The sequence below is a fragment of the Ictidomys tridecemlineatus genome, chromosome 2, assembly GCF_052094955.1.
Source record: "Ictidomys tridecemlineatus isolate mIctTri1 chromosome 2, mIctTri1.hap1, whole genome shotgun sequence".
NCBI lineage: Eukaryota > Metazoa > Chordata > Mammalia > Rodentia > Sciuridae > Ictidomys > Ictidomys tridecemlineatus.
Window position 1 is genome coordinate 72414956 of NC_135478.1, and position 13022 is coordinate 72427977.

A 13022-nucleotide genomic window follows, 5' to 3' on the forward strand; every position below is an offset into this window, starting at 1 on the left:
CAGCACCAAATAAATAAATAAAACTAAGATATTAAAAAAAAAATAGAGTACTTCCAGTCATTTCTGGCTACACTGTCATCCTTTCTCTGATAGCATTGGTGGGAAACAAAGTGGCATCAAACAGAAGCAAGGAAGGATGAAACCCACCCTTTGTCCTCATCCTCCTGGAGAGAGAACCCTGGAAAACCATGTAAAGAGGAGGTGGCTCTGAGCCTTCTGACTTTAGCCATTGGGGGACTCCCCTGAGTCTCAGTTGGCATTTATGTAAAATAGGGGCAATTAAGAAAGTGCACTTCCAAGAGGATCTCTCATGAAGCACTTTGGGAAAGGGAGAATCTAGAGTCAGACTCTCTACTGAGAGACATTGACCCCACCTTCACAAGGGTTCACCAGCAACACAGTCCCAGCATAGGGACCCCTTGGGAAAGTTCTAGCCAGGAAAAACCTTCAGGGCCCTGTTTCTTAGCTCTGGCTTCTGGCTGGACCCTCTGTAACTAGCATGCCTCGAACAGGGCCCACCCTAAAGAGTAAAAATGCAACTACTCTTCCCTGGCCAGGAAGACATTTCTGTAGCACTTGCAGATCCACTGGACAGGTCAGGGAAGAAGAGACATGTGCATATTTCCCTTGGTTGTTCTTTAACTTCTAAAATATTCTTTTTTTTTTCTATGAACATTTTAATGAGGGGTTGAACATAAAATAAAAAAATAACATTCTGATTCTTTTTTTTTAAGATGCAGACTTTTCTTAAGACTTTCATACAAGGCAATGGATGAATAATGTTAACCTGCTAAAGACAACACATATTGACCACAGAAAAAGGCACTTCTTCAAATACATATTATAGTTTTTGACAACTTTGAAACAGTCAAACTCTCAGGAATTGGCTTATTTTCTTTTGGAAACAATTAAGCTCAACTTCTCCCAGAGGTTAAGGGACACCTGGGGACTGCCATCAGTTTTAACACAATGGTGCCTGGAGCAAATGTTGCTTAAGGCGGCTGCAAGAAGGGGTGTTGTATGAGGGTGCTCATGCTTGCTTCTTATCCAGAGGGGTGTGGGAAGCCAGAGGCTACCACCCCAGCAGGTAGCCTTGCTTACTCTCTGTGGATAGACAAGTCATCCAATAGGTGGGCTGGGACTAGGCCCCTATGGCCACCTGACTCACCATAATAGAATCCTTTATCATCCACAGGCCCATACACTGTGATCATGTCCCCAGCCCTCAGTGCCAGCTTGCCTTTTCCCCGGCATCCTGCTCTTCTATTCCTGGGATCATAGTCCAGGGCCGCCATCATGGTCTTTGGAGTCCACAGTGTGGGTCTCTTGGAGTTCCCTTGGGGTATGAGGAAGGAACCTTGGGGCCTGGTGAGCCTCTCAAAGTCTGCAAGGTGGCCCACAGAGGGCAGGTGCCCTTGTGCTGGCAAATGCCACCTCCTGTCAGTCCACTCTGTGCCCACCTCTACCTCCACTACAAGGTGCCCAGGGATGTTGCCCACTTGTCCATTGCACTCACCATGGTAGAAACCATGGGGGTCCTGACAGCCCCATACTCTTAGCAACTGCCCTTTCTGGAAGGTCAGTTCCTTCTCTGCTGCCTCAGGGTTGGCAGACATTGTCAGAGGGTTATAATCAAAGAGGGCCACAAAGACCCTGGCGGGAATATTGGCTTCTGTCCCCAGCTGTGTGGGGCCACCCCTGGACATCTTAATGATTTTGCTGGATGGAGTTGGACACAGCACTGAACTGGGCTCAAGGAGCTGGCACTCTCTCTTATCCCCCAGAGCCTGACCTCGCCTACTGTGAGGCCTCAAATTCTTTTTCTGCTCTTGATTTTTTGTGCACCAAGGATCCAAGCACAATGCTGCCGCCTCCTCAAAGATGTCATGGAAATCAGCTGCATATTGCTGGCAGGTTCTCTGTTGGGGAGGTATGAACACTTGGGTATTCTGTTTTTGCCTAAGGGTCTTTTCAAAGGCAGCCTTCTCCTGACTTAGCTCTTTTCTGGGTCCACACTCAGGGGGCGGATGGCTGAATCCTGGAACAGGACTTCTGCTGGTATTCATGTGCCCATAGTGGTTTTCTTTCAACCCAGACTGGTCACTGGGTACAGGTAATCTGTGGTGGTTCTGGGGATTCTTCTGAAAGGACATATCCTTTCTGCATTTTTTCCAGGTCTCTATGGGTTCCTGGACTTTGTTGCCAGTCCCTTCTGAGCTTAGGTTGGACACTGGGGACTGCCTTTTTGGGGCTTCTTCAGGGAATGCTTCTAAAGACTTGGTCTGAGGCTCCCCACAACTTCCAGGAGTGTGGGGGACAGCTTTGGTATTCGGAGAAGCCAGTACCAGCTTCTGATGGCAGACAGGGAAGGTGACTCTATAGGTGGATGGGTCACCACAGGTATAGCTAAATGAAGGAGTCTCTGGTAATGGGTTGCAGGTGAAGTAGTCCTCAGGGATCTGAGCTGGCACTGAATCCATGGACTCACCATAAAGTGACATGGTTCTCACTGAGACCTTCTGGCATGTTAGGGGCACCTGCATTTGGGAAAATTGCAGCAGGATGCTCCCAGCAGTGGCATCAGTGACCTCTGCAACCTTGAGCCCATCTGCGTACACAGCATAACCAGTAACCTGGACCCCATTGGAGGACCCAGCTGAGTCAATGGTCACAGGAAGCCAACTGACCACCAGGAAACCTGGCAAGGTGTGGTGCTCCACCAGGACATCTAGCGGAGGGTCAGGGGGTCCTGCTAAGGGGGTATTGAAGATGATGGTAGAGGACATTGTTTCCCAGTGCTCCTGCAACAAGTCCCAAGGCAGACGCACCTCCACCCGCACCTGATATCGTGTGCTGGGATGTAGGCCTTGGAAAGTATAGCAGCTCACACCTGAAGGGGTCAAGGCATGTTCCTGGTCATTGAGATATACCACATGAGGGTGTCTGTTGCTGCTGCAGACCCAGGCAATTTCAGCTGATGTGGCTGTGACATTCTGCAGATGTAGTTGCATTGGAGCCACACACAGCACTCCTTTGGCCCCCAGAAGGGGTCTGGAGAAGCCCTGCTCCCCCACACTATGTGGTGAGCCTAGCCAACATGCTTTTGTCTTAGACTCCAAGATCTCTACTGCCACTTCTGTCTTGGAGCCCACCCTTCCCTGCTGGCATGGCACTCTATCCACTGATCCCTGTGCTTCCCCAGATAATGAGCTATTTTCTTCTGAGACTCTGCTCTGCCCAGCTGGCAGTACAGTGGGGCCAAGGTCAGGGTACTTGGAGGACAGGCAGCCCAGGATGTCACTGTCTGGAATCTGTTCCACCAAGTTTGAGGGCACTAGTCCCCGCCGGCCATCCTCAAGCTCCCCTTCATAGAAGCCATCATCGTCCATATCCCCAAAGATATATACATAGTCACCAGCTGTCAAGGGCAGCTCACCATCAGGTTGCTCATTGGGCCCCTCTAAGGGGTTGTAGCTATACCTAGCCAAAAAGATTTTGAGCTTGGGAGTTGCAGGAGTCTCAGAGGACCCCACTTCCAGGGAAGGAGACACACTGTCTGGCTCTAGGTCATCCACCTCACTGACTGTATCCATGTCCAGAGTAAGGCAAGATGGCACTGTGGCCCACATGGACTCCACCTCTGAGGAGGAGGAGGAGTTTGAATGGGAGCTGGTTTTCTTGGTCTGGGGCCTGGAGTCCAGGAGCTGGCTGGCAGGGACCCTATCTGACACTTGGGGCACACTGGATGGTTCCCCAAGAACTGGGTTCTCCTGCTGGGAGAGACAAACAAGAAGCTGTTTGCTGGGGTCTGACAAGGCATGGTCTTCAGGCCCTGGCTTGAACTTGGCCCTTCCACTACCCCTACCTTGGGATTCTGGGGTTTGGGTGGTCTCCCGTAGCTGTTCGGGAGGGTGTTCAGAGGAACACTGCAGCGCCTGCATCTCCTTCCGGGCATCCTGCAGGTCACTCAGGGCCTTCTGCAGGTCGTGCTGCAGCTGCTGCTGCCTGTCTTGCTCGCGTGCTGCCTGTTGCAGCAGCTGCTCTGCCAGCAGGTTTGCGGCGTCGCGCTCCTGGCACGCGCGGCCCAGCTGCTCGCGCACGTCGCTGTTCTCTGCAGCCACTTTCCTCACCCAGTCAGCCTGGGCCTGCAGTCGCGCGTTCTCCTCCGCCAGCCAGGCGCCCTTGCGCAGTGCTGTCTGCAGCTGTGCTGCTGTCTCCTCGCCGCGCCGCTGTGCTGCCGCCGCCTGAGCACCCAGTTCCTCACATTCCCTACGCCGCGCGCCCAGCTCGCGCTCTAGTGCTTGCACCTGGTGTCGCGCATCTTCACAGAGTGCGCTCTGGCCGCCCGCCTCGGCTGGCTTGTCGCTCTTGCCCTGTTGTAGCGTCAACTGCCTTTGCAGGCGTAGCACTTCCCGCTGGGACTCACGTTGCAGCCGGTCCAAGTCGCTGATGTTGAGCCACTGCGTGCAGGGGGCGCCTCCTCCAGGATCAGAGACGCTATTAAGGTCAGTGGCGACGCGTGCTTGCAGCAGGTGGCATTCGCGCTGCAGCTCTTCGATCTGCTTGTCTTTGGCTAGCAGCGCGCTAGCTTGCTCTGACAGATCCTGCGCACGCTGGCGAGCAAAGGCCTGGCATAGCTCCAGGCCAGAGCGGCTCTCACCCGGCACAGGCGCGCTCATTGCTCTCAGGTTGGTCTCCTGAAGCTTTCGAGCCCGGTCCTCCAGGCGCCTCGCGAGTCCGGTCAGTTCCGCGTGCTTCACTTTGAGCCGCTTCACCTTTTCCTCCGCCCCGTCGGAGAAGTGTGAGCGACGCAACTGTATGTTCTCTTCTTGTAGTCCAGAGCAGCGGCGTGCCAGCACCCGCAGCGTTTCAGCAAGTTCCGAGTTCTGCTTCACCAGATCCTGGTAGTCCAAGCTCAGTGGTGAGGGCGTCAGAGCAGCGCAGGGCTCCTTCCGGGAGATTTCTTCTCGGGGATCGCTAGGGTTCCTACGTACCGATAATGACAGGGATGGTAGCAGTGGCGGCGGCGGGGTACTTAGGGAGCCCCTGATGGATGCATCTGTCAAGGAGACTCGCGCCTCAGTTTCGGAGGCCTTGGGGAAACTCAGTGTGCTGTCCAGCGAGCAAGAACGCTCTGTTGCCAAGGAATCGAGGGAGCTGGCGCGCGTTGGGAGCAGGCCATCTGCGGAGCTTGAGCACACACCGGGCACCAAATCCAGGGAACGAGAGCGAATGCGATCGCGCGCGCTCAGGCCGTCCAGGGATGCGAGACGACAGTCGGGCTTTGGAGTGAGACGAGCACTGCTTGCTGTTCCAGGGAGCGGCTCTTCCGAGGGATTCACTGCCTGGGAGTCCGGGGGTCCAGACAAAGCGGGCTGCCAGCGGAAGTGTTCCAAGATGTACTTGAGGAAGAGCTGGCGCTCCATGTCCAGCGCCGCCTGCAGGTGACGGATGCGCGCTGCCTGCTCGCTGTCGGTATCCCAGCGCAGTTGTGCCAGGACGTCCTGCAGGCGACAGCGACATTGCGCGGCAGAGACCTCCGGCGCCCCCGCGCGGCTGCAGTAGCCACGGTTCACCAGCTCCTGGGCCAGCTGGCGCTGCAGCTCCCGGGCCTGGCGCACCACGCCATCACGCTCGCGATGCAGCAGCTGCTGCAGCTGCCGCAACTCGGCCTCCTTCCAGCGCAGCAGCTGCCGGATCTCGGTCTCGCGCTGCCGCTGCACGTCCTCCTGCAGCTGCCGCAGCTCCCGGAAGCGCTGTGCCTCCCACTTGGAGCGCAGATGGTCAGCCAGCTGCTGCCGCTCCCTCTCGGCGGCCTCCCGCAGCTGCCGCGCCTGGGACGCGAAGCGCCGTCGTTCCGCCAACCTCCGCGCGCGCTCCGCCTCCAGCTCAGCCCGCAACTTCTCTAGCTCCCGTCTCTGTTCCTCCTGCACTGCAGCCGCCGGGCCGGGGCTACCTGGCTTCTTGGGCGACGCGCGGCCGCCACCCAAGGGGGTGGGCGAGTCCTTGGTCATTGTGGCCGCAGCCAGGCCAGACGCCTGACCTCGCCTGGGAGGCCACAGCTCGCCAACGGCTGCCGCCCCGGCCGCGGCCAACCGCCCCACGCGCCCCTTCCGGCGCACTCTGGTGGGACTCCACGCGCCCCTTCCGCTTCGGGATGGGTTCCCCTAGTCCCCTGCCGCGGGTGTCTTCAAGGGTTGTTCACCTCTCCGGGTTGCCTAGGCAGAGACTGAGACCTGACACGGACGCCTGAGCCTACTGAGATTCCCTGGGTGTCTTTTGGCCCAACTAAGTCCCTGTGCCACATCATAAGAGACAGCAGCACCTGGTGTGGCCTTCTAAAGCTTTGGTCATTTAGTCAGATTGTTAGGGCTGGTGGTCATTGGATTCCAATAGGGTTTCAGCTTCCTGAACTTCCATGCTGTCATTTGTTAAATGGACTAATAATGCAACACTATTTGATCAGTGTGACATGTGATCTCACAGAGTTCCCTGATCTTTCTGAATACCCATGTCCTCTGTGTTCAATGAGGTGAGAGAACCCAGAACAGAAAAAGGCATCCTGGTAATTAGCTCACTTATTTTAGTTTGAGTCCATTTTTTACGCTCAAAGAAACTGAGGACTTTGAGGCAGGGATTTTACTGAGGCTGGGCAAAGCTGCCATGATGGACATAGGACAGATAATGTCTGATCTCTCTGGGGCTCAGGGAGGAAGGAAGCACCAGAGAACAGAGTTTCTTTCTAGATCCCACCATTTTTTGACTAAGTGATCATGGCAAGTTGCTTCATATCTGCCAGCCTCAACACAATGCATATAGCCATAGCACCAGCCTCCCAGAGTTAGAGGGACACCGGGACTTCATTGGCCCAGGTATAGGCAGCTCCAAAGTTTGCGTAAAAGCCTATTTCTCCTACTCAGGGCTTAGTCTGGACTTTTTTTTTTTTTTTTTTAAGAGAGAGTGAGAGAGAGGGACAGAGAGAGAGAGAGAATTTTAACATTTATTTATTTTTTCTTAATTCTCGGCGGACACAACATCTTTGTTGGTATATGGTGCTGCTGAGGATCGAACCCGGGCCGCACGCATGCTAGGCGAGCGCGCTACCGCTTGAGCCACCTCCCCAGCCCTAGTCTGGACTTTCACAAGCCTTATCCAGACCTGGCTCAAAGGCCTCTGGCATTTGCAAGTGTGGTTCTCTCTACATGGGTTGCCTACCTTACCCAAAACAAAAGTAACACCACCACCACTACAGAATAAGTACCTACTATGTGCTATGCTCTATGCTCAACATGCTTGCCATACATTATCTATTTAAACCATCTGTGGCCATTTTACAAATGAGAAATTTTAAGCCCCAATAGATCAAGAGTCATCTGAAATAGTGGGTTCCACTCAACCTTTTTTTTTTTTTTAAAGAGAGAGAGAGAGAGAGAGAGAATTTTTAATATTTATTTTTTAGTTCTCGGCAGACACAACATCTTTGTTTGTATGTGGTGCTGAAGATCGAACCCGGGCCGCACGCATGCCAGGCGAGTGCGCTGCTGCTTGAGCCACATCCCCAGCCCTCCACTCAACCCTTGTTTTTTCCACTCATCTACTATTCACTTTGGCTTTAGCATAGCAGTTTCCTCCTCCTGGAAGCTTTCCTTGACTCTTCCAGCTGGAACAGCTCCATAGAACACTATAGTTCCCAAATCAACCCTGATGGTTATTGGATTCCAATAAGGTTTCAGCTTACCCATTTCCTTTGGGGAAGGGATATGTCTGAAACATATTTTTGACTCTGTCCAGAATGGGTTCAGAGGAAGTGAAAGTGAAAAGTCCCTCCTAAGCAAGATGGCATAAGGACCCAGGGCCAGACAAGCAGGAAAGTCACAATGGGTACTGACAACCTTGGCTACCTGGCCTTCCCAGCTCTACAATTTAAATACCACTTGGCAGCAAGGGCTGGAGCCCTAGAGTCTGATCTGCATACATACATATCATCTCATTTTGTGTCCACTTATGGGGCTTAGAAGCTCAGGAGCCCTACTTCAATCTGGCTCCTCTCTATCTTTCCTGCCCCTGGCACCAAGTGGTTTGTGGGAGACACAGATAGATAACTGGTACCTGGCCATCTGTATCTAGAACACATTTTTTTTTGTATGGGGGGGTACTGGGGATTGAACTCAGGGGCACTCCACCACTGAGCCACATCCCCAGCCCAATTTTGTACTTTATTTAGAGAAAGGGTCTCACTGAGTTGCTTAGCACCTTGCTAAATTGCTGAGGCTGGCTTTGAACTCACAATCTTCCTGCCTCAGCCTCCTACGCCACTGGGATTACATGTGTGCGCTACAGTGCCAGGCTTAGACCACATTTGAGGTGCCTTTGCTTCTCAGTCTGTGGTGTCTGCTTGACCTGGGAAGCACCTGGGACTTTTCACCACATCTATGTTTGCTTAGCACCTTGCCCTCTGGCTCTACTTTTCCTACTAAACCCAAGTTTTTCAATTTTTTTTAAAGAGAGAGAGAGAGAGAGAGAGAGAGAGGGAGGGAGGGAGAGAGAGAGAAGTTTTTTAATATTTATTTTTTAGTATTCGGCGGACATAACATCTTTGTTTGTATGTGGTGCTGAGGATTGAACCCGGGCCGCACGCATGCCAGGCGAGTGCGCTACCGCTTGAGCCACATCTCCAGCCCCAAACCCAAATTTTTCAAATCAGGTTCCCCTGAACCCATAGGAAATATGGTCAGTGTAAGTAATAAGAACTAGGAATTATGACTTCATCTTGAGAGTTGAAATTGAGTAGGATGTGGAGTGAGGGTGGGCAAAGCAGGTGAGGGGCAGGGATGGGTTTAGCCTTGAATTGATGCTTGGCCTCTGGATGTGGTAGCTCCAGAGAGGTCTGCTTTCATGGACTCCTCACCAAATCCCTGTTTTACAGAGGGGGATCTGAGGCTAGGTGGGAGCAAGTGGCTTTCCAAGGCACTTGGATGACTATTGCAGAGTTGGATTGTATTTCAGGGTGGTGGGTGGGGTTCCACAGCCTGCAGTCCTGCTATGGCCTTAAATGGGGCCTCAAATTGTCAGGTCAGGAGGGCAAGCTGGTACCAAGGGAGAGGACTCTGGGACGAATCTCTGAGTTCCCAAAGGCTACCATCTGGCAGCTATCTAGGTTGGCACACCCTGTGGCATATCAAAGGTATTCTGGAAGGTGATTGAATAGATGAGCAAAGCAGGGTTTCCCCAGTGCTGGGTTTCAGTCATTCCTGCACTTATTGTGTTGCCTAGTGATTATCCGATGACCTGCCCATCATCCTTATCAAATCTGAACTTGGGAAGAGCAGGGGCCATATCTTCCTTGGTCTCTACTAAGTCCCTGAATAAGCCCTGCACATTACCATACCCAATATATGAGAATCACAGATTAGGAAACAGGAGGACTGCCATTAGCTCACCATGTTACTGTTTTCTTTGGACTGAGATTTCTCACTTATAAAATGAAAGGGATGTATGACATTAGCAGTTCCCCCCCTCCACCTTCCCTATTTCTCTTCATTTATTCCCTCCTTCCTCCTTCTTGTGTTTGGTGCTGGGGATTGAACCCAGGACTTGACAAGCACTAGGCAAGCACTCTACCACTTAACTATCTCCCCAGATCTCATGAGTGACTTTAAAACTGGATTCCTGGGCTGAGGATATAGCTCAGTTGGTAGAGTGTTTGCCTTCCATGCACGAGGCCCTGGGTTCAATCCCCAGCACCAAAAACAAAACAAAACAAAACAAAAAAACTGGGTTCCTTAAGGCTCTAGGATTCTAGTAATACCACTGTGGTATTCCTATGAAATTCTACAGTTCTGTGGGGAGCAGATATGTTGTTGGGAACTGAAAGAGAGACACTCTCAGATTCAATCATTAGTGTTCCAAGGAGGACTTTGATTTTTAATAAACATGTTCACTTTGAAACAATTTTGAAAACTCCCATGTTAGAGGCCTTTCTATTATGTAGACACATGTTCTGCTCTGCTACTAAAGCCCTGAGCTTGGTAGAAGTTGCCTGGCTTTGGGGAAGGGCACAAGCTCTGTCATGGAGGCCCACAGGAAGGATTTAAACTTCCCAACCCCTGGAGCCCCAGCAGCTGCAGCTTTCCACACCACGTCCCTTATCTTTGCTTCAGTGTGTTTTCTGCCTATTCTCTGCTGTCTCTTTAGTCTCTAATGTAGTACCAGGTACATGTCAGGGACTCCGTAAGTACATGACTGAAGAAGATAGAGGCAAACAGGCCCTCTGCTCTTCAGCGGCCAGTCCAAGGAGCACACAAAGGTTAAATATAAATATCACAAAGGAACACAGTAAGTTGGGTATCATGGCACACACATGTAATCCTGGCTATAATGGAGGCTGAAGCAAGAGGATCGTAAGTTTGAGGCCAGCCTGAGCAACTTAGTGAGACTTTGTCTCAAAATAAAATAGACTGGGAATGTAGTGTAATAGTAGGGTACTTGCTTAGTATGCACAAGTCCCTGAGTTTAATACCCAGTATTCCAACAAAACAAAACAAAAAATGAAAAAGGAACATAGTAAAATCAGAGTCTGGACAAATGCTATGGGTGAAAAATGGGGAGAAGGGCCCTATCAGAACAGGCTTTCCAGAGGAGGAGATAAGACATATGAGCTGGGAATAGAAGGATGAGAGGGCCTGAGACTAAATCTCTCCTCTCCCTGGGCAGGCCCACACTCCTCTTGCATTGATACTTGACCATACTGTCATGATCTTCATTTGCGGGGAGGGTAAGGAAAAATACAGATCAGAGAGGGAGCATCCCCCAGCCAGACCTTAATCAGGCAAGTTCCTTTCACCCCCTCTAGCACTGATGTTTCCTGGAAGGGGCCAGATACCTGGAAGGGAAGTGTTCCATTCTCTGTCCCCATGTTCTGGACCCTATGGCCTGCCATGGTTGGTCATATCCTCCTGGGCATGGAGGGTGGCACGTATACTAGCTTCCAGGAAGGGGCAACACATGCACCAGTATTCCACTTGGGGCTCCTTGGCCCATTGGGCTGACCTCTTGCCCTGGCATCCCTGGCCCAGCTCCCCAGTACATTTGCCTTTACAGGTGACCATTCTTTTTTCCACTTGCACTTTATATGCTTTTTCTTCAATCTTTACTACAGCCAGGGAGGCTGGTGCTATTCTCATCAGATAAGGAAACTGCCTAGGGTCACTTAGGGACTTGTGTCCAGGTCTTTGTGACTGAGTCTGGGCTAGTCTCTGCTGGCATTGGCAGCCTGGATATTACTATAATCCTCAGACACTTGGATAAGTGGCTGCTGCTTGTCTGAGAACCCTGTTGCTGTTGACAGCATCACTGTTCTTAAGATCTCCACTGTGTCCAGGACATACCTATCTTTCATTTTCTAGCACCTTCATTTCTCTCCCATTTAGATCTATTCCAATTACTTTCCTTATTCCACAGTCTGAAACACAAGGCTCTACTCTCTTCCCATAGGCATCAGTGGAAATGACCAACTGTCCTGTCATTTGGCTATAACTCTAGGTTAGAGGATAGTTCTTCATTAAATGTTTGTTCAATATCCATTCTGGTGAGGGCATGGCAGAGAGCATAGAGAATTCATCAAATACAGAGAAGAGAGTGAAGGAAAGGAAAAAGGAGGGAAGGAAGCCAGGCAGGGAAGAGGATAGAAAGGAATAAGAAAGGACAGAAGGAAGGAGTTCTTTAGGTCAGTCAAATCCCCTCAGCCTTGGTTTGACCCTCACAGTCGAAGAATACACTTGGGTTGAGCTTGTGATCAGCCAGCTGGCTGAGAGTTGAATAATAGCTTAAGACTCAGTTTTTTCCTTTGTAAACAGACCCGATAACTCTTCCAAACTCACAGGATTTGGGGGGCATCAGTGAATGCTGAATACATTTTCTTTCATGGGGGCACAGCACACAGTTGGATGTCAGGTTATCTAAGCAAAGGATCATAGTAAGTTGAGTCTTTGAAGATGAATAGTACTTTTCAAATGGCTATGGGGGCATTGGGGCAGGGACTGACACAGGTATCCCTGGCACAGACAGCAGCATAAGCAAAGGAGTAGATGAGATGTGGCTAAAGCACTGACTGTGGGAAGGGAGATGAGGCTTTGGGTCAGCAGAGGAGGTAAAGGCAGTATGTATCAGATGAGGGTCTAATTCCAGGTACTCAGTTTCCTAGTTGGGTGATGTGGTACAAGTCACCTCTTTTTTTGGAACTGGGGATTGAACTCAGGGACACGTTACCATGGAGCTATATCCCCAGCTCTTTTTATTTTTGATTTTGAGTTAGTGTCTTGCTAAGATGTTGAGACTGACCTCAAATTTGCAATCCTTCTGCTTCATCATTCTAAATCTCTAGGGTTACATCCATACCCAGCAAGCCACTTTCTTAGGGCCTCAGCATCCTCTTCTTTCAAACAAAACATCTTAGTACTTTTATGTGGTGCAATGGTGGGCATAGATGTCTAGTACCCAGTTGATTATATCAAGTATGAGTACCCATTGGCCATTTGTTTTCCTAGTCTTTTCACCTAGTGGTGTTAACCGCTGTTGACCGGTGACGAGTTCTTGCTCCCCGATGTTGAAGAATAACACCAAAGAAGCACGCCGAGGCAAGGTCAGAGTAGAAATTAGAAATTTATTAAAGGACAGAAGAAAAGACTTCTCCCGGAGGAAGAAGGGGACCCAGAAGGTGGAATCCGTGGAAGTGCAGTTGTCTCCCCTTTTTATAGTTCTTTCAGTGATGGAATGTAGGTTGGAGGGCCTGAGGGGTGGGACACAGGTGGGCCAAAGAAGTAGTCTGAGCAGGAAGGACTTTTGAGATGGGCTTATCACTTCTCTGGAATGGGCTATCTCCAAATCTGTTGGGGGCTGTTCATTAACACTTCTTCCAGGTGGACTTTGGCCTAGGGCCTTTTCAGGACTTCATTAACATTCCATGAATTGTCCTATGTTGTCCCTGAGTCATTCCCAGCATGGCCTCCATTTTAGATTTCACT

The 13022-nt window shown here is 50.9% G+C and overlaps 1 protein-coding gene across 1 annotated transcript; it reads right to left on the reverse strand.

Moving 5' to 3' along the window:
* Nucleotides 1-621: 621 nt before the first annotated feature.
* On the reverse strand, nucleotides 622-6174 carry LOC101971838 (RIMS-binding protein 3B). The gene has a single exon (XM_005334569.4). The coding sequence runs from the start codon at nucleotides 6012-6014 to the stop codon at nucleotides 1098-1100; it is 4917 nt and encodes a 1638-aa protein (XP_005334626.1). The 5' UTR covers nucleotides 6015-6174; the 3' UTR covers nucleotides 622-1097.
* Between the last annotated feature and the right edge of the window lie 6848 nt (nucleotides 6175-13022).